Raw genomic sequence first — 27,564 nt, 5'->3', positions numbered from 1 at the left:
TGGCAGAGAGGAGCCATGAGGGACTGGGGAGCCAAACGACTTGTTTTCCCATCGCCCAGCCCGAGGAGGAGGCATCAGACGCAAATCAAAGCTGCACATGGCTGGAAAGATTTTCCGTTTGTTCTGGGAAACTTTCTGGAGTCCTGATGACACAGAGGAAGAAGAGAGCGGGGGTCTGCCCTGGGACACTTAAGAGTGCTTTTGCACAGGATGCAGTGGGCTCCGTTCCAAAGCTTTGCTCTTCTGACCAAAGTACTGAGCCATAGGGATCCAGCACCCCTGGTTGGGATTGCCTAGGAGCCAAAAAGGGGTGACATTCCTGCCGCGGATTGGAGTTCAATCTACCCCACCAGTGGGGTGATATCATGGACCTGCCGTTGCTGAGCAAATGCCATATTGGTAACTGTCGCTTTTGCAGAATAGTCTCAGTTTCGTCACCCTAACAATCTTGCATTCGTATAGGGGATCTTTTTCTATATGGCTGAGAGGCCGTTTCACCTACGGCTGAAATGCAGCCAACTCTGGAGTGGAGCATGGTAGCTCTTTAACAGCGCAACAGAACAGTTCAGGATAGGAAGTGAACAGGTATGCTGTAACCAAATGACAAAACAGCGGGAGGGAAAGTTGTCCTTAACCAAACTGGAATTTGGTCCCATTCTGGGGAGATCACCACAACTCTTGCAAAAGGAGCCTTGTGGTTTTGGAAAGACCCTCTGCGGTCAGGCCCTTGGTTTGCTGTCTCACTGTATCCTCTGTGACCAGTAACCTCTTCTCAGCCATTGTCTGCCACTCGATTGGGTTTTATTTCACGGCTGAGCCTGACTCAGCCCACCAATATTGCTTAAGCGTATGAGATCTGACGAGATCACGGCTGGGGGGGGGCGGTACCAGTCCGGGAGCTAATCATTGTCATTATGCCCCGTTTTATCCAAAGGAAAGAAGTGTCGCAGACAGCCTTTCCCACCCCCACAGGATACGCAGGGAGTGGCTAGGGGTGTTTATAAAGCGCACAATTGCTCTGTTGTTTATCTCCACGCAATCCCTCTGATTAAACACCTGGGCCCAAGGCTAGATGGCTCTCCTCAATTCTAAACCGCTGCGTCTCAGCAAGCCTGGATTTCCAAGCTCAGTAATAATTCTAGGTGTCAGAGTAGCAGCCGTGTTAGTCCGTATCCGCAAAAAGAACAGGAGTCCTTGTGGCACCTTGGAGACTAACACATTTATTTGAGCATAAGCTTTCGTGGGCTCCTTTCATGGGGGATCTCAAAGCACTTTTCAAGTACTATTGAGTATCACAACGACCGTGTTGCGATAGGGGGCGTTATCCCCCTTTAACACATGGGGAAACTGAGGCACAGAAGTGGCCTGGAGACACCTATTAAGAATGGAACTAGAGAAATGACCCATTGTTGAGCAGTGGGCAGCACACCCATTTCACCTGGTGTTCAAAGTGGTCAGGCTGCTAGTGCAGACAGGTCCCAGTTGTTTTCAGCGCAAACGCCAGGTGATCGGACGTCCCTTTCCTTCTGCCCTCCATGCCGAAAATGCAGCTCAGAGAGAGAGCCCGGGGTTACTGGAGAGCGGCTCGCAGGAACTCCCAAAAGTGTCACTCTGGATCAGGTCCCCATTGTGCAGCCACGTAGGAACAGCGCCCCCAGGCTCCACCCCAGAGGCTTACGATATAACGTGGGCTCACGCTCTGTTGTGTTTAGTGACTTCTGCTCTGCTGATTCTTTCTGGTTACAGATACACACACACGACGCTTGCACACGGATGTCCCTCCCTAGATCAAAGGTTGTTACTGGGCAGACGTGCCAGCCACTCAGGATAATTAAACTGGATTCTTTAGTCAGGCAAACTCAAATGCTGCCATAATGCCTTTCTCCTCCCTTCCCACTTCCGGGGGCCATATAGTGTTGGCAGGGATGTACTGCATCCACTCACCCCTCTATTCCATTATTATTTGATCCAGACACCAGACATTTTAAGGCTCGGAAAGATACTTTTGTCACCTTGCGGTGGCTTTTGCACTCTGGTCAAAACAGGCACAAGGGCTGAGATGTAATAATTACCTCTGATCAGCGTCCTTGGTTAAAGCAATTTGAGCTTTCCATGACAGTATTCTGATTTTTGCAGATGGGGAAACTGAGGCAAGTAGGGGTGGGGAGAGCGACTTGACGAAGGCAAATGGGGGAATGAAACCAAGGTCTCTCAACTCGTAGGCCTGTGCCCCACCCACTAGACCACACTGCCTTTCATTACAGCCTGGTATGGAGGAAAAGGGTGGTCTTTTCCTGGCCCTGGCCCTGCCCGTCTGTTGGTTCCCGTAATTCACCCTTCTGACCCTGTCACCGTGGCCTCCCACCACAGTTGCTACCTTAATGAGGAGCATCGCTGACTCACCAGCTGTCAAGTCCCTTTGCTACACCTGCCTCCATGTGCCATGCAGGCTACAGATTTCCTCTCCGGTCTCTGACACGCTGTAGTGCACGGCGTGTGTGGCCCTGGCTGTTTCCATCAGGGGCGGCCCGCGATCCTTGCGCAGCCAGGCCCCGGTGTGCGGTGCTGGGCCAGAGCTGACGACAACGTGCACACTCACTGCTCTCCTGGATGTTTCCTCTGTAACTCTAGATGAGAGCGAGTTTGAGCCCCTTGTGAATTATTCCTGGGGGCAGGGAGCGTCCTCGCTCTGCCTGGGGTTACGGGCTAGTGAGCTGGTCCTGTCTCGCCCCCTTGATCCAGTCTCAGCAATGCAGGAAACGCCAAGCTGGGGTTGGGCTATGGTCAGTCGGGGGCCTTGAGTGGATCCCAGGAGACAGCTGACTCGCCATTCTGTGCATATCCACCAGCTCTGAGCGGGGCTGGGGTGAGGGGGGGTGATGCTTTCCATCCACTTGGCACGGACACTTAGCCAGAGCTGGCCCCCTAGACCAGATCCAGGGCAGCCCACCTGCCTGTTTTATTCGTTTGGTAAGATCACAAATCCTTTGCACCAGCACTTTCCACCTGAAGATCTCACTTCACCCAGCAGGTGATTTGGGTGGTGTTGCCAGGTGGGCACCCCATGAACATCAGCTGGAGATGTGGGGGCTCAGCATCTTTGAAAGTCCGGTTTGTCGTCCGCATAAGTGCCTTGGGGGGGTGTGAGAATGGTGAAACTGAGGCGCAGAAATGCAAAGTAACTTGTGCACCCACCCCGCCCCACTGCAAAACCTCTCTGACTCTGTCAAGTAAAGACCAAACTCCAGCCCTGCCCCCTACCCATTCCAGATTTACCTACAAGCTCTCACTAAATTGCTGCTCAGCCTCTGTACATCCCTGCCCCTCTGTGCACCTCAGTTTCCCCCTCTCAAGCAGGGATGATGGTACTTCCCTGTCTGCCACCGGGGCGGGGGGCTGCCAAGCTCTGCTCCTTACTGTGCATAAAGTGTTTTGAGACCCGAAGTACCAGGAGCTCGGAGGAGGAGTCTCTGTTTGGGCCCAGCTCTGATATGGATCAAGGGTAAAAAGCTGCTGATTCCACAGTTCACGTCTCTGCTGCCTGTGGGACACTTGCCCTGTGCATGGGTCCCTGCTGACGTAGGTGGGGAATATCTGCAGGGCTCCGCAGTGGGGTAAAGGCTCTGCTAAGGGCTCTCCTGCACTCCCCTCACTGGCTTGATTTATCCACCTAGAGCATAAGATCTTTGGAGCAGGGACCGTCTTTCTGCCACGTGTCTGTACAAACTTCCCAGCACCACAGGCCCTGATCCCAACGGGCACCGTCAGGTGCTATCCCCAGCATTGCCAGCTCTTGTGACTTTTTTTTTTCCCCACGAGACTCTCGATAGTTGCTGTTTTGTTTAAAACCTTAGTTCCTGGCTGCAAAGTTACAACAGCGCCAGAAACTGCCTCCGGTGCTGTCCTCTAGCCGCCACAGATCTACTGCCATTGATATCCGCCACCTGTATCAATCTTGTAACCACGGTTACGTGGGCAAAGACAATTAATTGCCCCTTCAGTATGCAGCTGCGGGTCTTGTTAACGCAGCCGTGGCAGGGGAGGAATTAAATATAATTACATGCCTGGGTGGCGTCCCAGCTGCAGTGACGGGGGGCCCCTGCCGGAGCTAGCACTCTGTCGGCATTTCCCGGCTTGTCGGGGATCAAATGTTGTCTGAAACCTCTTTACCCTGGGCTGAAACTTGGGGCAGCGTGGCTCAATGGGGAGACCGGCTTCCTGGGGGAGCTGCAGCCGATGTCAGGGGAGGCACAAGCTCGGACCAGGGGCAGAACAGTGAGTGGGAAGAATATTGGCTAGGTTTGGCCAACCCAAAGTCTACCAGAGCCTGATCCAAAGCACTTGGGAGTCGATAAGGATCATTCCAGTGACCTCCATGGAGCAGGCCCATAAGGATGAGTTGAGACAAGGTGTCTGTTTGAGTAGTTTTAGGGCAGGTGAAAGGAGCTGGTTTGAAAACCCGGGGCCCAGGGCCTTTGTGATTCCACAGCTCAGGTTAGACAAGAGCTAGGGTGACTCAGCTCTGTCCTCTAGAGGGGCGAGGAAAGAGTTCGATCTCCAAACCTGTTCAGTCCATCCGCTGGGACTGCCAACAGGCCAGCAAAATAGATGCGAAGGATGTGGCTGTCGTGATCCTGACTGAGACCCACCAAACTCATTTCACACAGGCCGCCAATCCATCAGCGAAGAGCGACATCTTTCCCTGGGTTGGCTTTAACTCAGCAATCAGGTAAGGAAAGACCTTTGTCGCTGATTTCCTGAGCCACCCTCCAAGCTCTGTGCAGCCGATAGGCAATTCCTGGCTGGCCGAGACTAAAGGGACAATGACCCCAGCATCCAAAGACCTTGATGGCCTTTCTCCAGCCAAGGGCTTAAAATGTGTCATGGTCGCTTCGTTATTGACCAATCAATCACACGTTAGAGGGGAGATGACTCTGATCCCTAAAGCCCTGTTATTTGTACTAGCGTAAATGCGACTCCTTCGCCCAGTCGAGATTGCTGTGCAAAAATCTGTGTATGTTTCAAATGAAGCCAGTTCTCTCACCCCAGCGAGAACCGGCTTGTATTGGGTACAGTGAGTTTGGTCCATAGCCCAAGACAAAAACCATCTGCAGCGCCTTCGGGCTGCTCTATGCTCTCTTTTACTGCCCCCTAGTGGAATTCTGGCTTGATATGGAATGTATTTTTAAACAAATATATAATTGATAAAAGACCATCTTTCCTAACTGAAATAATTGTGGATAGGGAAATATTTGGAAGGGGTTTATCGAGTCAGGACAGATTTGCCTTTTCTCTCCTCATCTCTTCCCTGCGGTGGTTGTTGGGAGGTCAGAACCTGAATAAGGCAAAATAAATGATGACAGCAGGACCCAGCAGAGAACAGCGTCCCAGTGTGCCAGGCGCTGTACGTGTGCATAGCAAGAGACAAGACCGCAGAAGGAAGGATCGTGATCACCATTTTATAGACTGGGAACTGTGGCATATAGAGATAAGCAACTTGTCTCAGGTCATGCATAGTCTCTGGCAGATCCAGGAAATGAGCCCAGGTCCCCGGCAGTTGTCTAACCATGAGATCTTCCTTCCCATTTGGGCAAAATATGGCTTTGTGCTGTTGTGATGGGAAAAGGTGCTTTCAAAGTTGGTTATGTGAGGAATAACAAGGCTGCTCCTTCTCACTGTGCTGCTGAAGGACTCACTGGAAGAATCAGAGATGTGTGTTGGCGGTTCTTGCTGCCTGTAATCGTAGGGATGGGGATTATTCTTTAACAAAAGCCTGTTCCTTCCAACTCTTTGGCAGGTGTTTGAGTGAACTGGATGCAGAGCAAAACACTGATTTCATTCAGACAAGCCCTTTCCCCTCTCGGCTAATCAGGGTTCACATCCTGGGTGTCCATGTTGAGGGGAGGGATAGCTCAGTGGTTTGAGCATTAGCTTGCTAAACCCAGGGTTGTGAGTTCAATTCTTGAGGGGGCCACTTAGGGATCTGGGGCAAAAACTGGTCCTGCTAGTGAAGGCAGGGGGCTGGATTCAATGACCCTTCAAGGTCCGTTCCAGTTCTAGGAGATTGATATATCTCCAATCATTTCTTTTCTTTCTATTAGTTCTCCAGTCCTGCATGGAGTGTCCCCCGATGACCCTTCAAGGTCCCTTCCAGTTCTAGGAGATTGGTATATCTCCAATCATTTCTTTTCTTTCTATTAGTTCTCCAGTCCTGCATGGAGTGTCCCCGGAAGAAGAAAGGGGCAGTGTGGGAGGGCATCATGGACCTGGGCATGTGAGAGTGTGTGAGAAAAGGATGCCCACTCCTCCCTATCCTCAGCCTCACCCCTCCCCTTCCCTGGCCTCTGGGGATTTAACTCTCCGTGCAGGCGGTGGCTGGTTCTAGGACTCATACAGAAGGGGCTCACTGGAGCATAAGAATGGCCATACTGGGTCAGACCAATGGTCCATCTATCCCATCTGCTGGCACTGGGCAGTGCCAGATGCTTGAGAGGAATGAAGAGAACAGGACAATTATGGGAGTGATCCATCTCCTGTTGTCCAGTTCCAGCTTTGGACTCTTAGCAGTTTAGGGACACCCAAAGCATAGCATGGGGTTTGTGTCCGTTAGCCAGGCTGTAGCAGGCTCATCCACCTCTGTCTCTGGCCTCCTGGCCACTAGAGCGACACAGAGTGTCACACTGAGTGGGTGTGGCTTACACCAGCCTATGCCTGGTTGGGGGCGTGTGGTCTCCTGAGGTCCACGTCACCTGCTTAGTTGAAAGGGGCTGCTGGTAATGGCAGCGTGACAGGGACATGGGACAGGCCCTTTGCAGAGGGACGAGGTCACTCCAAGCATTTTGTGACCCTTGGGCAAAGGATGCTACGAAACGCGTCTCACTGCGTTGACTTGGTCACTGAGTGTTTTATTGCACAGCCTGGGAACCCAGGCATGGACCAGCCAGCACCCCATTGTGCTCGATCGCAAATTCCCTGGGGCAGAGGCTGCCTCTTGCTCTGTGTCTGTACAGCTCCCAGGACAATAGGGCTGGGATCCTGAGCTGGGCCTCTAGGTAAGGTTACCAGAGAGCAACTGTGAAAAAAAATTTTCACCGGGGCCCGAACCTGCTCTCGGCGGCCCTGGCTGCGGGGCTGATATGACTGAGCAAATACATTGGGCGGAGTATATAGTTAGCAGCACAGAGTAGCTGTCCTGGCTGCATTACTAGCTGGAGTATCAGCAGGACCTGAGCCTTAACCCCCAATGGGCCGGTTAGTTTGGGTCTAATACGCCACCTGACTCGAGCTGGAGATCGTTAGGTGTGGACGGGCGTCGGGTTAAGGGCAGCACTTGAGTTCTACCTTGCGCTAACACTGCAGCGAAGACCAGCCCAGAGAGGGGCCTGGGAACATGCACAGGCATTGGAAGCTGAGCGTGGACGGAAGCCAGATCACCGGAGCCCCACCTGTCTGAACATGAAGGGCATAAAAAATCCAGGTTTGAATGTTCCAGCTGGACTTAATCTCTGATAACAAGTCTTTGAATCTACAGGAAGCAAAGGAAATGCAGCCTATGCTATGATCCAAATCCTGAAAAGGCTTCTGTTCGGTGAGGAAAGCATCCCATCTCCATTCCCCCCCCGCCCCCCCCAGTCACACGAATTCAGATCTTCCTTGAGAGGAGGAGGCAAATTCCAGTCTCTACCCCCCGGTGGGGATCCCATTACAATCCCTGTTTGTCCCTCCTCCTCCCATGCAGGGACTCCCAATTTCCTTTGGCTGGGGAGTCTCTGCTCTTTCTTACCCACACAGCACATGAGCCAGTGCCACCAGGGGTCAAGTTCTTGGCAGACTCCCCTGCGCTTCACCATCCAGGACCAGATTCTTTGTCCACCATGTCGGAGCACCATTTTGCCCGGCTGCAACTCTGTCTGGCTGGAGGGTGGCTGGGCCAAATCTGAGGGGCATTGTCAGCCCATGCACCAAGTTGCAAGACCACTCACTGCAGTGTGGCCTGGCCACCCTCCATCTGTACGGAGGGGTGGACGGGTGACATTTCAGTGGCATTGGGCCCATGCACACAGAGCAAGGCTCTGGATTACTCTGGCAGCAGCTGAAATGAGTTACCACGGGTCCACGCCTGAAAAGTGGTCAGAGCAGGTCCTCCATGGCCAATGGAACTTTGAGCAAGTGTAAAGACCGGGGTGGGGGGGGGGAAGAGGGGGTGTTTGCTCCCCCTAATTGGCACAACTCCCCCCCACCTTCCCCTCCCTCTGCTGTCCCATGGGGAATGCACTGGAAAAGAATTAGGTAAGGTAATAACCCAGCTCGAGTGGGTCTTTCTGCTGTCCCCTCTTTCCATCGGGGTTGGGCTGAGAACCGGCTGTGCCCCGTTCCTCGGCCTTCCGCTGGCCTCTGCTGGGACGAAAGGGTAATTGCAGGCCCAACCAAAGCGGGCGCGATTACGGGCAGAAAAATGAAAATAGAGGGAAATGACCTATTGATAGAGGTTCGACCACCCCAAGGGGACCAGGTCCTGGCAGGGGTGTTGACTCAGAGCCATTGAACCCAACTTTAAACCCTGTATATAATGGAAACCACTTCAAGCCAGGGGGTGTGGTAGCACCCATAGTTCCAGCACTCAGGGCCGCCCGGGGTGGGGGGCAAGTGGGGCAATTTTCCCTGGGCCCCACGGGGGCCCCCAAGAGAATATAGTATTCTATAGTATTGCAAGTTTTTTTTATGGAAGAGGCTCCCAAAATTGCTTTGCCCCAGGCCCCCTGAATCCTCTGAGCGGCCCTGCCAGCATCTATGGGTCCTGGGAGCTGAGTCTATGAATTAGAGGTCTAGTCGGGCATGGAGTGAGGTGTGGATGCTGGTAGACAGGGGTGGGCAGGTTGGAGGGGCTGATATTGGTACAAGAATTTATTGTTAGGACAGGACACTGGCAGAAGGCAGTGTCTCCAGCTGGAATTTGGCCACAGCACCAGGGATATCCCCCTTTGCCTTGTGGAAAATGTCATGGGATCGTTAATGACAAGCAGACGAGCCCTTATCTGAAAGGGAGCTACTGGAGGGGCCATCTACGCCTCACGCTGCGGTGTTGGCTTAGTGCTGGGGCAGCGGCTGAACCATCCTGGTATTCCCCGAGCCACATCTCTGGCCAGGCTTGAGGAATCTGGCAAGGTCACATCGTAAAGGGGCAGGACCGTGGGCCCCAGCCCTTCTGGGGGGACCTCGTCAATATGCTAAAGTGCCAAGTCTGGGGAAGCCACCTGTATGACACTGAATGCAAATTATGTCATGAGATGATTTGCATATTTGCCAGTAGTTTGCATATGACCTGTAACTTTATTAGTATTAGTTTTTGAATGGTGTGGATTGATTGCTGGTGAAGCACATTAGCTGACAGCTCTGGTGGGGGCACCCTCCCCTGTCATCCATTACCCTCTTCTCAGTTCATTTTTAGACCCTGTTCTATGTGTCCTCCAATGAGTCTCCACCAGCCTCAGTCCCACATGCCTTTGTCCCCTGTTCATTCCCCCCATCCTGTCTCCCCATCAGCCTCCATCCCTTTCATTTACCAGAAGGCAAATCAGAAGAACCCCAATTATTATTTTTAAAAAAGTCCTGATTTTTAAGCCAATCTCATGATTTTTTTGGGAGGGGGGGGAGCTTGACTCTTGGTTTTTGGATGCCTGGGGTCGGTGTTCATAAAACCAGGCAGAAGGAACAAATCCTCCCTAATCACCTTGTATAATCTCATCCTAGAGCTGCCTCCTTCTAGACCTTTGTAAATATCTTAGGACGTGTGATGTTGCATGAAACTGTAGCCAGAAAAGTTACTCATGGCAGGAGAAGGATAGCCCAGTGGTCTAGGACTTGGAGCCCTGAGTTCAAGTTCCTGTTGCACCATAGACTTCTTGTGGGACCTTGGGCAAGTAAGTCACTTAGCTGCTCTGTACCTCAGTTTCCCCATATCTACAATGGGGATAACAGCACCGCCTTACCTCCCAGGGCACTGTGAGATTGTGAGGCACTCTGATACTAGGGTAATGGCAGTAATACCTGGCAAGTTTCCCTTGTTTTATTGGCACAAATAAAAACTGGCATTGACAGCAATTCAGGCTTGGGCCTCCTTTTGCCCGGTGTTAATAGCCAAAGCAGGAGCACTTTTTAAGGCCGTGTCCACACACAGAAGTTGACTCATTCTAGGGTACAGCGTCCCCTAGTGTGGATGTAGTCATGCTGGCATAAATGGGCTTATCCCAGAATCGCTATTCCTGGGTGGGAAGGGGGCTAAGCTGTACTGTCCTAAGGCATCTTTATACCAGTGTAAACTCTACACTAGGCCCTGCTAGTTCCTGCTCTAACTAGAACAGAAAAAGTCCCATCCCCTAACCGACAAAGTTATACTGGTCCGCCCAGTGGCGGATTAATGATTTTGCTGCCCCTAGGCCCTGAAATAATTGTCGCCCTGCCCAGCCCCATTCCAACTACTTCCCCAAAGTCCCTCCCCAACTCCACCCCCTCCCTACCCCTATTGGATCCCCTCCCCAAATCCCCTCCCCAGCACCACCTCTTTTCTGAGTGCGCCAGGTTCCCCCTCCTCCCGCTCCCTCCCTTCCCCCTGAAACAGGTGTTTCGCGGCACAAGCGCTGGGAGGGAAAGGAGAGAAACAGGACACAGCGGCGCGCTCGCAGAGGAGGCGAACTGGAGCAGGGGAGCTTCTCCATGGGTGCTTAAATCTGTCGCCCCTTCAAATTTGCCGCCCTAGGCCTAGACCTTGTCGGCCTGGGCGATAATACTCTGCTGGGTCTGCCCGTGTGAAGTGCAGGCCTAAAGTGCAGAGAGCAGTGCTGAAGTCTGCGGCCTCCAAGGAAGCTAATTCTTCTCTCCTTTACTCGGGGGTCAATCAGGAGTGACTGCACTTGAGTCACTGACGTTACTTTGGTTTAAAAGGCAGGGGATGAGACCAGATTCCGGCTCCCCCTGCCCAGCTCTCCTGTTCTCCAGACCTGCTCCTGGTTTCTGGCTCTTTTTTTCGGCTCTTCCTTCTTTCTCTCTCCGTCCCCAGCAGCCAGCTGCAGCGTCTGACCACCCTCTCTAGCCGCTTTGCTCCTCTCTCCCCTGCCGTAACGGGAGGGAGCGGTGACCGCGGAGAGAGCAGGCGGCTGATGACGTGCTCGGCAGGACGCTTCCATTGGGTTAGAACCGTGATGTCATAATGCCGATGGCTGACATCAGGAAAGGAGGTGCAACTCCAAGGTGCCATGCTGGAGCTGCAATGGCTGCTTCTCTGGGGTCCCGCCTGGTGAGCGAAAGGGGCGGGCACCCTCAGCCTGGGGGACAGAGGGGTTTGCAGCCCATCCCCGTTGGGAACAAGCACTCTGCCCACACCCCCATACCATCCTTCTTGTGCCTGCGACCGCAGTGGCCCTGCTTCTCCAGATGTGGCTTCTTCCTGCACATTACAGATGTGCACAGCTGGAAGTCCATGTTGGACCCTGCCTCACTGTCCCGCCTGCCCTCTGGCCTGTCCCCCAGTACATGGGAAGCCCATAATGGGGTGGGTGTGTAACCCCTGGCAAGTTAGGATTGGTTTGTGGGCGTGAAGGATGACTGCGGCCCAAAGAAGGGGCGGGGGTAAGCTGGGGATGAGGAATGTGCATGTGTGACCGCATGTCTCCTACCAGTGGAGGCGCCACACTATGTACAAGGAGAAGGAAGCCAAGAAAGCAGAGGTGAAGATCAACTGCAGAGACATCATATGCGTCCAGGTACATGCTGCCCCTTTCCCCTGCGGGACGCTGCCTGTGGCTCTCTTGGGGCTGGATCCAAAGCCTGCTGCACTGGATTGGGCCCACAGGCGTGTGGGAGAGCAGGCCTGGGAGACGGCCTGCTCTCGCTGCTCCCCATGTTAAGTGGCTCTGACAGCTCGTGATGATGATTAACCATCTGTTCCTCTAGCTCCTTGTGCCTGCAGAGCTCCAGCCTTTGATAGGGGTGGGACACCCCCATTTTAGAGATGGGGAAACTGAGGTTCAGTGGAGGGAAAGTGACTTGGCTGAGGTCACTTAGCACATCAGTTGCAGAGCTGGGAGTGGAACCCAGGATTCCAGGCATCCGGGCCCTGCTCTAACCCCTACACCAGACTGCCTCCCATTTCAGTGCTCAATGTTGGCGGCAAGTTGAGCATCTCCACAGTTTACAAGGGGTGGGATGTGCCAAGGAGCCTGTTTGCGGGAGAAGACGCTGTACTGGGTGCATCCGGGTCTTTATCCTGATCCTTTTCTCTTTAGCTGAGCATCCTGTATTGGTACTGGCAAAGGGAACTCACTCACCATATGGGGCTACATCTTCACGTGCCCACAGCTGGAGCCAGGTTTTCAAAGGAACTCAGCACCCAACATACTGGGCTCTTTGGGGAACCGGACCATTGCCTTCCTGCTGTAATGTGAGGCCCAGGGTGACGCTGTCTGTGGGGATTGAACCCAGAACCTCTGGCTCACAGCCCCGAGTGCCTGAGCAAACAGAGGCAGCTCCATTGAATGACACTCTATAGCCTGTATATGGTCTAGCGACTTGAGGCAGAGAAGAGCCACAGTGTGTTAGCCCGGGGATTATACTGTGGTGAGCTGGTGGGAGAAACGTGGCAAACTGTATTGGATCGGCACATGTGGGTCTGTTCACGCTGGGGCAGTTTTGCTGGAGTTTCAGACCGGAAGAAAACGGGGAGGCGAAGGATGCAGGGCAGGGCAGGGGAGGTTCAGACCTTCTCTGAACAAAGTATTTCAATTTGTTGTTTGGAAACGAATTTTTGTTTTGAACATTTTTTTGATATCATATTAATATAACGTGGTGAGCAATCATCCCTGGACTAGTGCCTGATTGAGCCACATGTGGTGATGAGTCCATCCTGTGCGAGGCTCCAGCCAATCCACGAGCTGGTCAGGTGACTCTCAGGGCAGGTATATAAGCCTCACAGGAGAACGAGCTGGCCAGTCTGGCCAACGTCACTGTGTGGTGAGGAACCGTCCCCTGCCTGATAGTGGTAATGGACTCCACAGGCCTCACCCTGCTCTGGCACCAGCTTCAGCCTCGTTCCCAGTCCTGCCCTTGCGCCAATCCATCTCCCAACCTTACGCTTGCCTTGTTCTGACCCCAGTTTTGACTCTTGGTTCTGACCTCTGGCTCCAGTTCCCAGACCGACTACCAACGCAGCAACCAGTAGGCCCATCTTTCACTGCTCCAAGCACTAGGCCTTGTCCCGCCACGTCATGGTTTCTGACAAGGAGAGTTCTGCAATACAATATTTTAGAAAGGTTGAAATTGAAACAACAATGTTTTGATCGACCCAAAATGATTTTTCTTTTAATGTGGATTTTTCCCTTGTGGAGAATTTTGAAATTTTCAGGTTCCGTTGCTATTAGAAATCCTTGGTGAAATGGAACTTCCCTCCTCCACACACCCCTTTGCTCCCCATCTGCAACAGAATAGGAGAGAAGAGTTGCTGAGAACTGGGGCTGGAATTTCTTCCTGCAGACGGCTGGCTCTGGTGACGCAGCTCTGTTTTCCCCCTAGGATAACTGGGATGTGGAGGAGTTTGTCTCAAAGGTGTGCATGGGCAGGTTTCTCACTCATCCCGCCTTTAAAATCACGCTTGCCGCACTCATCATCGGCAACGTGCTCATCATTGCTAGCCGGACGGAGATGGAGGTCGAAGAGGTACGTTTGCAATGTCTGAATTGGTCCAAGACGCAGCAAACTCTGAGCAAAGGGAAAGCACAAGATTAGACTCCGCCGCCTCAGGACTTAGATCGGGGCCCTGTTGCGCTAGGCGCTGTACGTACACATCGTGAGGGCTGCTACCCTAAAGCGCTATTATCATTTCCACGCTTCTGCTCCTCTTTTCCTTTTCTCCTATTCTTCTTCCCACCTTGGTTATATTTAGTGCTTTGCTAAAGACCTTATGGGCCATTCCAATTAGAGAGAGAAAAGACCCAGTGGGCCAATCCTTGCTCAGAAAGGGGCGAGAGGGTAAAGGCAGATCAAAGGTCCCTTAATCCTGGGATGGCTGGGTGCAAAGTCAGTGCTTCAGCATCAGGCTACTTAAGATGAAGTCAGCGGTTAACAGCCCAATACAGCGGCTGGGGACCTTTGGGGAAAGGAAGGCCTGATTCTGTCCTCTTTCCCATGGCAGCCTGGAGGGGATGAGTGTAGAAGCTGCCACGCTGGCTCTGTGCCACAAGTGGATCTCCCCACAGTGGTGTGATTTACCCATGTCAGCTGTGTGGCACTGCACTCCAGCTAGTGCAGGATTGTTTCCTCGCAGTAATTTTCTCATGCTTTATGCTTGTTGCTTTCCAAATTCCCAAGCGATACGTCTTCTGTTCGTTCATTAGTCTGGACGCACCGGTCGCTGTCCCCGAGTTAAGGCTGAGTGAGTTTTGACTCCCTCTCTGAGGACTGGATGGATTTTCTGAGCACCTGCAAGTAGATTGTTCAATTAGTTTATGAAAATGTATTTGTATTGAGGCAGCACTGAGGAACCCCAATCCAGGGGCAGGACCCCTTTGTGCTAGATGTGGTACGGACATTGACTGAAAGATGGTCTCTGCCCCAAATTGGGTATAATCCCCCAGGAGCTGATTCCACCGCGGAGTAGATTTCACTGTGAACATTTCCCCCCACTATTATTCAGTTCTAGACAAATCTATGCTGATTGTTACTTGTCACCTTATTATCTTCTAGGTGTCTGCAAATTGTTTTCTTAATTATTTGCTCCATTATCTTTCTGGTTACTGAAGTTAAGCTGACTGGTCTGCTTACTGGTCCCCGGGTTGTCCTTATTCCCCTTTTGATAGATGGACACTATATTTGTCTTTTTCCAGTCCTCTGGAATCTCACTGGACTTCCATGAATCGCTAATGGCTCAGGTATCTCCTCAGTCAGTTGCCTCATAGCCACATTCTTCTCTATAGGCCAAGCTCTCTCTGGCTGGACTACATCTCTCGTGATGTATCATGGCCAGGCACTCCCATGATGTACTGCTTCTCCCCAAGAGAGGAGACTGTGGTGCATCATGGGAGCTGTAGTCTGACCAGGGAACCTGTCCCATAGAGGAGAAATGGGAGCTCGAGACACTGAAACTACAACTCCCATGAGGCAACACAGCAGTATTTCCAAACACAATTATTTTAGTTTTCAGCCCAAATATTTTGGCATTTGAATTTCTGCCCCCAAAAAATCAAAGTTTTCGACAGGAAAAAAAAGTTGCTTTGACCCTCTTACTTGGTCTGTGATTTCTTTTCTTTTTTAAAATTAATCTATTGTCTTTCCTATCCCCAGAGGTTTTTCCTCACCTGTATTTTTTTCTTGCCCTCTCCTTTTACTATTACCTTTTCTTCAGTTGACTGTAGCACTTTTCCTTGTCTCTCTATTATACCTTTTCTCCTTCTGTCCATCATCCCCATCCATCTGTCCACGTCCCTCCTCCTGGCCCCGATTCAGCCAGCCACTTAAGCACGTAAGTAATCGCCTTCCTATTCAGCAAAGCACTTATGTGTGTGCTGAACTTTAAACACATGGGTAAACCCCATTGAATTCAAGCCCACCCCAAGCACTTTGCTGAACTGAAACTGCCATGAGCTGGGGCTGATTTTGTTTTTGATCGCATTTGAACAGTGTGAGGAAGACACAAGCAGAGTCCCCTGGGGACATGGCTGAGTTTGTTTTTTCTTCTATTTTCTCTTGTAGAAATACTATGGGTTGTTCTCTGCCATCGATAACGTTGTCCTGACTGTCCTTACCTGTGAGGTGCTTCTCAACTGGTACTATGGATTCCAGCTGTACTGGAAGGTGAGCGCTAAGCATGGCTGTTTAGAGCCAATATTTCCTGGGCCATTAGCCACATTCCTGTTGTTCTGTTTTTCCATTCCCATTACCAGGGTCCCATTGCAACTCTTCCAGGCCCCTCTCCAAAGCCTACAATGTTCCTTGAATTGTACCTCTTATCTGATCTTCCCCGCCAGGCTTTGCACTGGTCTCAGTGTTCTGCAACATGCAGGGCTGGTGTAACCACTAGGCAAACTAGGCAGCTGCCTAGGGTGGCAAGATTTGGGGGTGCCAAAAAGTGGTGCCCCCTGGTTTGTTTTTTTTTTTTTTTTAACACTATTGCTCCCGGCAGGGGGACGGGCTGTTCACAGTCGCATTAACACCTACCTCTGCAGGCGTCATCTGCAACAGCAGACCCCGCCACCTCCCACCGCTGCGCCCCACATCACTGCCCCCCTGCCCTCTCCCCCCACCAGCCCAGAGCCGCCTCTTCCCCGAGCCCCCAGGCTGCCGCATCGCTCCCTAACCTGCTCCCTCTGTCTCTGGCAGTCCTGGACCCCCTGCCGCAGCAGCGGCTGCTGCCCAGGGGCTGACGGCTGCAGTCCATGATCATTGTTAAGAGACCAAAAATAATCACCGTCCTATATTTGATTGGATCTGGTCTATCAATCAAAGTATCCAAAGCAGGGGACGTGGTTAAAGCAGCCAATTGGGAATGAGGACTCTTGGGTTCAACTCTTGGTTATCAAATCACTCGAACCTTGGACAAGTTACTTTGCCTCTCTGTGACTCAGTTTCCCTGTCTGGGTCTAATAATCCTTACCTACAACAAAGGGGCTTAATTATGCTTTGGGATGAAAGGAACAACATAAGCACTAAGTATAGGCCAGATTATTACTTGATTATAATAGCATATGTTTTAGAGGCTTTGCAGTAAAATTAATACAGATTAAGAGACTGCTCATTCTCCTCTTAAAGTCAGTGGGAATGTTACCATTGATTTTCAGAGTTAAATGACTAAAAGCATACTTGACGGGCTATTCATATCTGTGTGGAACCATGAATAATGTCTCTGGGCCGTGCCAAGGGCCTTCTGGAATAGAATTGGCTTTAAAAGGAACAAAAACCGTCCAGATTTCAAAGCTAGATGCTTAGTTACCTAGGGCCCAATTCTCCATGGTCCAGCACCTTGTGTAGTCGTTTGTGTAGTGCAAAGTGGATGTGGCAGCACTATCACTCGGTGTCAATGGTGTCACACATCCACTTTGCACTGACGTAAAGGACTCCATCAGGTGTAGGACAGCAGAAAATCAGCCTGTGCCTCTTTTTCATCCATCAACACTGAAGGGTAGGTAAGGAGCTCTAACCTCATTTAACAACTGGGGAAACTGAGGCCCAGCGAGAGTAAGCATCTTGTCCAACATCACGTAGTAAGACTACGACTGAGCCGGGAATAGAATGTAAAATCCTTCACATTCTTGATCTGGTGGTGAGCGGTAAAGTCAGATTTCAGAGATGTCTTTGTGGGCCAGATCCTCAGCTGGTATAAGACAGAATTGTCCCATTGATTTCAATGGAACGACGCTGATTCACACTTGCTAAAGATCTAGCCCTTCTTATTGGCAGGTTTCAAGCTGAGATGCACCCCTCCCTCTGTTCTCTCATTATTACCATGTATTATATATGTTACGGTAGCTCCTAGAAGCCTCAGTCTGGGATCAGGGCCTGTTGTGCAAAGTGCTGTGCAAAAATACAGTCCCTGCCCCCAGAGGTTATAGTGTCACTGCTCCTAGGGCCTGTGCTGACCAGCCCTGCTTGTCCTCGGCTTCTCAGGGTGAGGTTTTCTCTTCCGCAGGACGGTTGGAACGTCGTCAATTTTTTTATCGTGGCATGTCTCTGCGTGGGGCCTTTCATCCCTGTGCTGAACAACCAAAAGATTTTCTGGGTCCTCAGGTAGGGAAAGGGCTACTTTGACTTAAAGCTTGTCTTGCTGTTGTTGTTTGTTTGTTGACAAGATCTTGGTAAAACACAGATCAGGCCCCATTCCGCGAAGTGCTGCACATATTCCCAGGGTGCGTCTACATTGCAGTTAGAGCAGGGGTCTCAAACTCAATTTACCTTAGGGCCAGGGCCAGTCCTCAAATCTTCCCAGCGGGCCAATAATGTCACTGAAGATGGTGTTCAGAAAAGAAAATGTTGATCTTGTATTTTTTATTTCGAATGTCTTAGAAATAAGAAAACTGTCATACAACTTTATACAATTCTTCACCTGCCAGAGAGTTTTTAGTGTTTGCCAGACACCTGTCAACGCTTCAGTTCTGTCAGTTTGTTGATGTTTGGCCTCCGTGACGGAGCAGCTGAAACCTTCAGGATTGCAGCAAGGTGTGCATCAGATAGTTGTGTTCGGTATTTTGACTTGTTTATATTCATTGTGGGGAAAAAAGTGATGCTGCCTCCATGGCTGACTCTGCCCAGCGACTAGTGATGGTATCTCTGTCCCTCTCCCCCGGCCAATAAGAGCTGCCGGGGGCAGAGCCTGCAGAAGACATGGCTGGCAGCATGTCTGCATGCGTCTGTCCTCTGCAGGCCTCAATGGGGAGGTTCTCAGGCTGCAGATGGCCAGTACTTTGAGACCCCTGAGTTAGAGGTATAGCTGCAGCATGTGTAGACGTACCTATTGGCTCAAAGGTGGACCCAATTGCTTGACTACACACCCGTTTTGTTCTTAAAAATGTTCAAGAGTCCAAATAGCCAAACTTAGCTGAATTTCTTGTCTTAAGAAAAACAGTACAATACGGAAAGGAGACCAGACAGCAAGTGTGAAAAATCGGGACAGGCGGTGGGGTGTAATAGGAACATATATACGAAAAAGACTGCAAAATCAGGACTGTCCCTATAAAATTGGGACATCTGGTCACCCTAGGGAGGCTACACTTGAAACGCTACAACAGTACCGCTGCAGTGCTTCAGTATACCACGACAGGAGGATTCATTACTGTCACTGTAATTAATCCACCTGCCTGAGGTGGTAGCTAGGTTAAGGGAAGAATTCTTCCATCGCCCTGGCGCTGTCTACACCAGGGTTAGGTCGGCTTAACTGCGTCACTGAGGGGTGTGGATTTTTGAGAGTCGATCGGGCCTTAGTGGCAGAGATGGGTGTGGAAACCAGAAATCCTGGCTAGCAGATTTCTGCTCTCACTCCTGTGTTGAGCTATGCTCTCCTTGCTGGGCTGAGCAGTGGCAGGAGCTGCTTGGAGGCTGGAAGGCCCGAAAGATTCTTCGAATGGTTTTTCTTCCAAGTCACGGGGGCCTGGCATCATCTCCCTCCCAGCACAAACTGCTCACGACTCCTCTGTCTCCTCTCAGGGTGATGAGGCTGATGCAGGTCTGCACGCTGGTCAAGGGGCTGGCCAGGATGATCCGGGTGATCCTACAGTCCATCCCAGACATGGCCAATATCATGGCCCTGCTCTTTGTCATCATGCTGGTGAGACAGTCAAGGCCTTTGGGTGGGGCCTGGCATAAAACTGGAGTTCTCCCTCCTTCCTTCCCTTCTTCTCCACTTCCTCCTGTTCTCTTCCCCTCCCCAGTGGGCCTTCTCACAAAGAGCTGTGGGAGCTGGCCCGTTGGTGAATGGCATCGAAGAGCCTCCATCTTAACCTGGAGGAATAAAGGGGAGATCCACAGGCGCTGCCTTCCTCCTGGCCCCAAGGGTGCCCTGCCGCTTCCTCCAAGACCCACCCCACCTCTTCCCACCCAATTCCGTCCCATCCCCCCTTCCGTCCCAGTGTCTCCTACATGCCCCGGAACAGCTGATTGTGGCAGGTGGGTGGTGTTGGGAGGGAGGGGGAGGAGTTGATTGGTGGGTGGCAAAAGGGAGGCACTGGAGGGGAGGGGGAAAAGGGGAAGCTGGCTGCCGGTGGGTGCTAAGCACCCACTAATTTTTTTCCATGTGTGCTCCAGCCCTGGACTCTACCGGGTGTAGAGTAAGGTACCAGCTGGATGGCGAAAGGGTGTAGATCCTCCTAGAACAAGCACAGAGCCCAAGGAGAGAGAGAGGGGAACCTAGTTCCGGAAGTGCCCACCTGCTTCCAAGCCCTAGTCTGCGAGGGGTTTGTTTTACGGTAGATTTTGGGGGACGTGGCTGCTCATTTTAGCTGGCTGAGGCTGATCATGGGTCTCGGGCGGGAGCTGGCCAGAGCTTCCAGCCAGCGCTGTCTCTCTGCAGGTCTTCTCAGTGTTCGGAGTGACACTTTTTGGAAATCTGGTCCCGATGTACTTTGGAAATCTAGGGGCAGCTTTGTATTCGCTCTTCATCTGCCTCACGCAGGATGGATGGATAAACATATATGAGACCTTTGAGTGAGTGAACCTGTTAGGTTTCAGACGCACCCCCACATCCAGCGTAGGGAAACAAGCCTCCCCAACAGCATACTTTTGCAAGAGGAGTGCACCGCAACTGACACACATGCACAAGCAAACAGCACAATGCTCTCCTCCTCCCCGCAATGCACAGACACACCCAGAGATAGCTAATGCATGCACACGAACACACCCACAAGCAGGTAGTGTAACCCATGTTAGGAGAGTGAGTGTGGGTCTTTGGGCTCCTTCCATCTCAGAGGATAAGAGCCTACTATAAGTACCACCTAACAACTTCCCTTCTTTAGCTCAGGTGGTAGAAACTGATGCCGTTTATGCTAGAGATTTGGGGTTTAGGCTCTGCTGGTGACCCATGGTGGTGGATTGTTACATAGACACAAGCAAGCCTCTGTGATCAAACCCTTTCCTTTGTCCTAATTATTTCAAGCCAATTTGAGAGGGTCTTTAATTGTTATCCGAGCAGGGGACAACACCTGGGGCATTTGGGCAGAAGTGGGAAGTCTGACCCCCCACATGTGGGGCCTTGGATGGCCTGCTTTTCCTTCCACATGGGGGGTGAGAGGGAAATGGGGGTGGTTCCCCCTACTTGGGGCTCAGAGGGAGATTGGCAGGATTGCTCCTCTTCTCCTGATTTGGGGCACAGAGGGGGAGGGGGGGAACTCCTCTCTGCATAAGTCTCTGAAGGCTTTACAGGAAGGTTTTGCTGCTCACCCCCCATGAATGAATTCCTTCTGTCCCTGTCAGGGAAGAGGGGATCACCATGAAAATAGGGGGTGCCCTTTACTTTTTCATCTTCATCACGGGTGGGGCCTTTATCTGCACCAACCTGCTGGTGGCTGTGGTGACGTCAAACCTGGAGCAGGCGATGCTCGCCTACGCTGAGCAGAAGCAGAAAAGAGACCAGCTCCTCCACCCTGACAAGTACGTGGACCGGGAGGTAAGTGCTGGGCGCAGCCAGTGTGATGGCTGAATCCTGAGACTGTTGCTCAGGTTTTGCTCCCACTAGGAGTTATACCTGAGTAAGGACTGCATGAACATTGATGCAGGAAGAACCTCAAGATCTGGCACTAGAGCATTAAAGCAAAGCACTGTAGCTTGAAAAAAATTCAAAGATCCTGTATTTTAGGGTGAGCTACAGACCCAAACACAAATGCCCCAAAATCAACATTTGGAAATGGTGCCATGATGCCTCATGGGAGTTGTAGTTCAATTGCTGTATGTTCCCATTCACTTCTATGGGTTGGGCTTTCCAGCCAGACTACATCTCCCATGATGCACTGCCTCTTCTCACCGAAAGAGGAGCCTGTGGTGCACCATGGGAAGTGTAATCTGACCAAGGAGCCCCTTTTTTACCAGCTATACTACAGTCTGCTACTGAGGATCGCACTCCTGTGCTGAGAGCCAACAGGAGGTCTAGGCACTCCACTGAAGATCTGTTTTGGAGGCGTGAGGGTACGTCTACACTACAAGAAGAATCGACCAGCGGCAGCAAGTCTCAAAGCCTGGGTCACCTGACTCGGACTCCTGGAGCTTGTGCCAGGGGCTAAAAACAGCAGTGTAGATGACCAGGTTTGGGTTTGAAACCCTCCCACTTCACTGGGTTTCAGAGCTTAGAATCCAGCCCGAGTGGGAAAGGCTACACACGACTGTTTTTAGTCCTGGAGCACGACTGGAGTCAGTTGACCCAGGCTCTGAGACTTGTTCCCCGGGGTCCGTTTTTTTTGTTAGTGTAGACATACCCTTAGGGACATTCCTATGGTGCCTGGAACCTGCACAGTGCTTAATTTCAACCAGAAAGAGCCCTTATGACAGCATGGCAGTGGTTGAGCACAAACCAGTCTCTTCTCTGATCTCATCAACAACAGTACCAAACAGCTGAGCCAAGTTCTGGAATTTCTGTCCCAGGGGAAATGCCGATATGCCAACATTTGCTTGAGTCCCAAATCGCGAGGACATGTCGAGACCCTGACGGCTTGCTCAGGGTGAAATATTCTGAAAAATTTCCACTTGACATTTTCAATCGAAATTAAACACTCAGCTGGCTGAAAGAGAAACGTCTAACTTTGGTTCATTGAACTAACTCAAAACCCTTTATTTCGAGCCAGTTTGACATTAAACTGCTGTGTCCTATTGTGGCGCATTGCTTCATGGGATTTATGTTTCGGGTGCCCAATACCACCATTCTTCACTACTGGTTCCTGGCTGAACTAAATGTCTTAAGATACACCATGTGAATCCTGTGATGCACCACACTGCTGGCTTAGAGAGGTGTCCATCTTATCATTCCTCAAAAAGCCCCGTCCGCTGAAGAGCTGCCACAATAGGAAGGTGCAGTTTAATGTTGCAACTGGCTTGAAAAGAAAAACTTGGGATCAGTTCAATAAAATGAAATACTCTGATTGGGGTTGAACCAACTTGGATTTTTCCTGACAAAATAAAAAAAATTTCAGCAAAATTAACATTTTCCTGTGGAAAATGTTGATGTTTGTGGAAACTGCATTTTCTATTGGAAAATTCCATGAGCAACAGAAGATGGTTTACTTGATGATTCCCTGGTCTGTTCATTCCCTCTGGGGCACCTGGCATTGACCGCTGTTGGAAGACAGGATACTGGGATAGATGGATCTTTGGTCTGAACTAGTGTGGCCATTGTTATGTTCCTTCAGTCCGATGTTGGGGATGATGTCTCATCTCCGGAGCTGAACCTGGTGCATTTGAAAGCAGTGATGCAGGATACCCCCATGACGCATCGCCAAATGCCGCTGACGTACGGCAACCTGGGCAACCTGACTGAAGCTACCTGTGACGATTTCTGTCTCATCTTGGAAGGGATTCAAGAGAACCTGAAACGATACAAAGAGATCCGGGATGAGCTTAGCACGTAAGTCCTTCTGCGCACGCCCCTCTCCGGTGCTGGGGTTGGGATCTCCCTGGTGGGCAGGGTCAGGGTCAATTTAGTTGTATTTCACTTCATCAAAGCAACACGGGGTAGATGCAGCCATCCAGACTCCAGAGAGGGAGAACTATGTGTCGTGGGGGGAGAGCTGAGTCCGTGTCTGGTGAGTGGCAGCGTGGTGGGGCTTATGGCTCTCAGTTGACACTTCTTGAGGTATTAACATTACACCCTTGAAAGTGCCATGTCTTGGGTTCTGTGGCAGCAGAGTGCTGGTGGAAGAGCATGACTTTGAAACCCAGGGAAGAGAGTTGATGGGTAAAGGGCAAAGCTCAGAGCCTTGTCCTAGGATGATTAGAGAATTGGAGGATGACAGAAGCGTGTGGTTTCACTGTCTGTGTGAGAACAGGCTATCAGCACTGGGGTATGGGCTTTCGTAACCTTGGGGCAAGAGTATAATAACAGAACAGGCACCGCTTCCCGAAGCTGCCCCCTACCATCATGCCTCAGCCTTACCTTGGGGATCACCTCTAGGGCATTCAGCCCCCACGGTCCATCACTCCTAGGCCGCTTCCCTGAAACTGCCAACAGAGGTCCACAGCATGTTCATCGCTGTTCGTTTTGGACACTTCTCCACTAAACCTGTGCTGAGACCACCCAGCTCATGTTCTGCAGGCATCCCTGTCACTCCTAATCTAGGACAGATGCAGACCTGCAAGGTAGAGGCAGTGAGCCCCACTGCTATCGCCTGAGCTGTCTAGCCTCCTGGCTGATTAGGACTTGATGAGGGGAGCTTGTAGGCTTGGGGCCTCTGGAGTAGAACTTCTTGGGTGACAGTGTGTCAGCGTCTCTGCACCTTGAGGTCTTTAAACCATGATTTGAGGACTTTGTTACAGGAGTGGGTGCGTGAGATTCTGTGGCCTGCGTTGTGCAGGAGGTCAGACTAGATGATCATAATGGTCCCTTCTGACCTTAAAGTCTATGAGTCTGAGCCTGGGAGATGAAGTTTGGAAGATGGCCTGACCCAAAGCCCAGCAGTTTCAGTGGGCTGTGATTCAGGACCATACTGCTTTAACGGTTGAACCTTACTGTCATGGGATCCAGGAAAGAGAGCTAGGGGCACGTGGTAGTGCAGTTTCCTGGGGAAGGAGAATCTGAAATGGTGGCCTTAGGTCCCCACTCCCTACTGCCTGGAGGACAGGAGAATGGAAGCCAAGGCCATTTGTGGGGTGGAAGCCCTACAGTGGAGACTTGGAGACGAGTGTGTTTGGCGGTGGAAGCAGATGTTCCCAGAGCTGCAGGAGATGCACTGGGGGTGAATGTACTTGCTGGCAGAAGCTCACTGCTTACTCTCTCGGCTTGGTCCCCACAGAATAGTCAAGGAGGTGAGGTCTATTGCGTTCAATAAAGAACAGGAGGAGGAGAGGGTGCTGCGAAACATCCAGAACACCAACATCTCTGATGGCCTGCTTGGCAACGAGGTGGCTGCTGGGAGGTCTGGAGATATCCTGTCCACGCTGATGACTCTGGAGAAGGTACAGTGTAGAGCCCGATCCTCAGCTGGTGTCAATGGTGCCTACACCTTGTGCTGTCTCTCTGCCCCGTGTGAATTTCACTCCCCGTTCAGGGCTATGCGCCCCCATCGCCGACTGATTTCAGCTGCAATTGAAAATACCGTGGCCCCTTCGCACTAAATGTGCAGCTAGCGTGAGATCCCAAACCTTTTGGAGGAGGGCAAGGGGCTGCAGGTGTAAAGGCTGCCCTCTGTTTTCTGAACTGGCCCTTGCTCATAGCCATGTTCTTTCTCCCTTTGGTAGGTGAACATGATTGACCCAGAGGATGTCACGTCATCAGGGTACCACAGGGGGGCAGTGAAGCTGGCCTTCTTGAAAGCCCGACGCCATTCTCTTCCTAACCAGTCAGTGCCTCCTTAGCTGTGCCAGAGCAGGACCATGGAGCTGCGAGTGGGAATCTGCCCCCGGACCGTGGAGCTGTTAGTGGAGCTGTGGCATAAATGCTTCTTTTGTAACGGGGGGGATTTATTTGCTTTACGGAGGAGACGCTTCTGTCTTTGGGATGCCGAGGAGCGAGTGTGGACAAGGGGTCGGAGCTCCAAGGAGCACGTGCCATGAAATACCAGCTTCTAGTCGGACAAAGCCAGACCTGGAGGAGTGGCAGGAGACAGGGCTGGCTTGGATTAATGCCAGGTCTGTCATGTTTGCTGGGTCCATTGGGATGACTCTGATGTGGCCTGGACTATCTCTTGGATGAAGACCATGTCCAGCATATTCATGGTTTGGTGCCTCCAAAGCACAAAGCAAAGAACATCAGGGAGAGAAGAGTTGCTGCAGAGCCTGTGGTCAGAACTTCGGCTCCCACCCTCTTTCCCAGAGCCCCTGTGAGAACAGAGCCATCCAGGTGGTAAGAGCAGGGATGCAGGATGAAGCATTGGGAGTTCATGCTTGTGCCTGTAAAAGGAGCTTCTCTTGCAGCATCAGGAATGGATGCAATGTCTAAATCTGGGAAATGTGTGGTGGAGCAGAAGATGTGTCCATAACGTTGTCCTGGCTGGTGCCTCCTCAAGACTCTACCGACAAGCAGCTACCTGCCAGTGCAGGACTAGTTTGCACAGGCCATGCCCTGTGCAGTGAGTGGAAAAGGGCTGAGGAAATTATTTTGCACTTTTAATACCTATTGTCAAGTTCTGGACCATGTTTCCTATCTTGGCTGCTCATGCTGGTGAGTGACACAACCCGGTGAGGTGCTGACATGTCTCCTGGATGGGATCGTTTGACATTTCAAAGCCAGGAGGTGCCACATCTGCGTTTCCCACCCAGCGCTCTCCAAACTTCAGGTGCAGAAGGCTGTTGCTCTGATTCAGCTGTATCTGCCCCCATGTTTGCTGGGCTGGATGCACTCCAGCACTCATGTAACCTTGCATTAAAATGAGCAGTGTCTGAGGAAGGTAGCTGGTGCCAGCATATTTGAGACTAATACTTCTCAAGAAACATGTAGCTTGTGTTGATCAGGTGTGATGCTTGTGCTGGTCTCGGATGAATGATCATAATAAAGAGCATCGAGTGGTGTTTCCGTGGCCGTTATGTTCTGTGGCAAAGTTCCTCCTCTACCTTGGTGGGTCCTGTGCTTATTGGCAGATTTGCTCATCTCACAGATTCACCCTGTGAGTCGGAAAAGAGCCCAGAGATCTTCCCCTCTGGTAGAAGCCACAGTCCAGGTCAATTCCTCCTGTGTTTGATTGGGAGTTGGGAGGTTTGGGGGGAACCCAGGCCCACCCTCTACTCCAGGTTCCAGTGCAGGACCCTGTGGACTGCAGCTGTCTAGAGTGCCTCCTGGTACAGCTGTACAACAGCTACAACTCCCTGGGCTACTTCTCCATGGCCTCCTCCCACGTCTTTCTCCTCACCACAGGACCTTTCTCCTGGTGTCTGATAATGCTTGTACTTCACAATCCTCCAGCAGTATGCCTACTCACTCAGCTTCTCGCACACACTTTCTCTCCTCTGGCTCCTGGAGGCTCTGGAGTGAGCCCTTTTATAGCATCAGAGGGGCCTTAATTAGAGTCAGGTGCTTAACAGCCTCACCTGACTCTTAGCAGGTTAATTGGAGTCAGGTGTTCTCATTAGCCTGGAGCAGCCCCTGCTCTGGTCACTCAGGGAACAGAAAACTGATTATCTAATGGCCAGTATATCTGCCTTCTACTACTCTGCTGTTCCCAACTGGCCTGGGTCTTTCACAGTTCCCATTTCACCTTGTTCAGTGTTTGAGTCTAAAGGATGTCTACACTACAGTCACAGGGTATGTGTGACATTCTATACGTTGGGGGAGCGTCCTGTAATCCCCATATTCCTCAGTTTTACATAATTGTGATCTCACATATAAAGCAGGCCATGTGAGGTATCCGGGTAAAGGCTTTGATCTGCTGAGAGTCATCTCTCTATCCATAGATGTGTGTCATTAATGCATATGAAGTTATGAGAATTGTGTTGTTTGGTTGTCACTAAAACATGCTGTGAGTTGGGGAAGCAACCAGATATTAGCTCCCCAGAGGCAACAGCAAGGGAAGTAACCAACATCTGGGCAGGGTGAAAAACAACCCATCGACAATCATTGTCCACCAAGGGAGCTACAATTCAATGGCCCACCTGCATGAGGCCACACCAGGGGAATCTCTCAACCTTGCCTGGGGATGCAGCAATGCCCCCCAGACATGCCTGGACTTGTACTTCCCAAGCACACGGGACTGAGGCTATAAAACAGAACACAGTGGCCACATGCTGGGCCTTTCTCCTTCACCCACCTATGCTGCAAGCAACAAGGACACTGAACAAGACTTGAGACTCCAACAGAGGATACTGGCCCAGATTTAAGGGACAAATCTGTATATTAAGGACTGCAATGTCCAGGGGGTGAGAAAAACTGCTTAATCTAGATGTTGCCCAGTCTAATAGGGT

At 51.3% G+C, this 27,564-nt stretch overlaps 1 protein-coding gene across 1 annotated transcript in view; it reads left to right on the top strand.

Annotated features, from left to right (window-relative positions):
- CATSPER4 (cation channel sperm associated 4) overlaps positions 1 to 26,249 on the top strand; it is a 32,415-nt gene extending 6,166 nt beyond the window's left edge. Inside the window, exons 3-11 of the mRNA XM_030539377.1 lie at positions 13,564 to 13,707; positions 15,739 to 15,840; positions 17,672 to 17,769; positions 19,183 to 19,303; positions 20,045 to 20,178; positions 20,944 to 21,136; positions 22,866 to 23,080; positions 24,465 to 24,627; positions 24,910 to 26,249. Of these exons, the coding sequence (XP_030395237.1) occupies positions 13,564 to 13,707; positions 15,739 to 15,840; positions 17,672 to 17,769; positions 19,183 to 19,303; positions 20,045 to 20,178; positions 20,944 to 21,136; positions 22,866 to 23,080; positions 24,465 to 24,627; positions 24,910 to 25,026 (1,287 nt within the window). The 3' untranslated portion in view covers positions 25,027 to 26,249. The remainder of the gene's footprint in view (positions 1 to 13,563; positions 13,708 to 15,738; positions 15,841 to 17,671; positions 17,770 to 19,182; positions 19,304 to 20,044; positions 20,179 to 20,943; positions 21,137 to 22,865; positions 23,081 to 24,464; positions 24,628 to 24,909) is intronic.
- The last annotated feature ends 1,315 nt before the right edge of the window (positions 26,250 to 27,564 follow it).

The sequence above is a fragment of the Gopherus evgoodei genome, chromosome 20 (assembly GCF_007399415.2).
Source record: "Gopherus evgoodei ecotype Sinaloan lineage chromosome 20, rGopEvg1_v1.p, whole genome shotgun sequence".
Classification (NCBI taxonomy): Eukaryota; Metazoa; Chordata; order Testudines; family Testudinidae; genus Gopherus; species Gopherus evgoodei.
The sequence above is the reverse complement of the archived record's forward strand: the minus strand, read 5'-3'. Positions and strand labels throughout refer to the sequence as shown.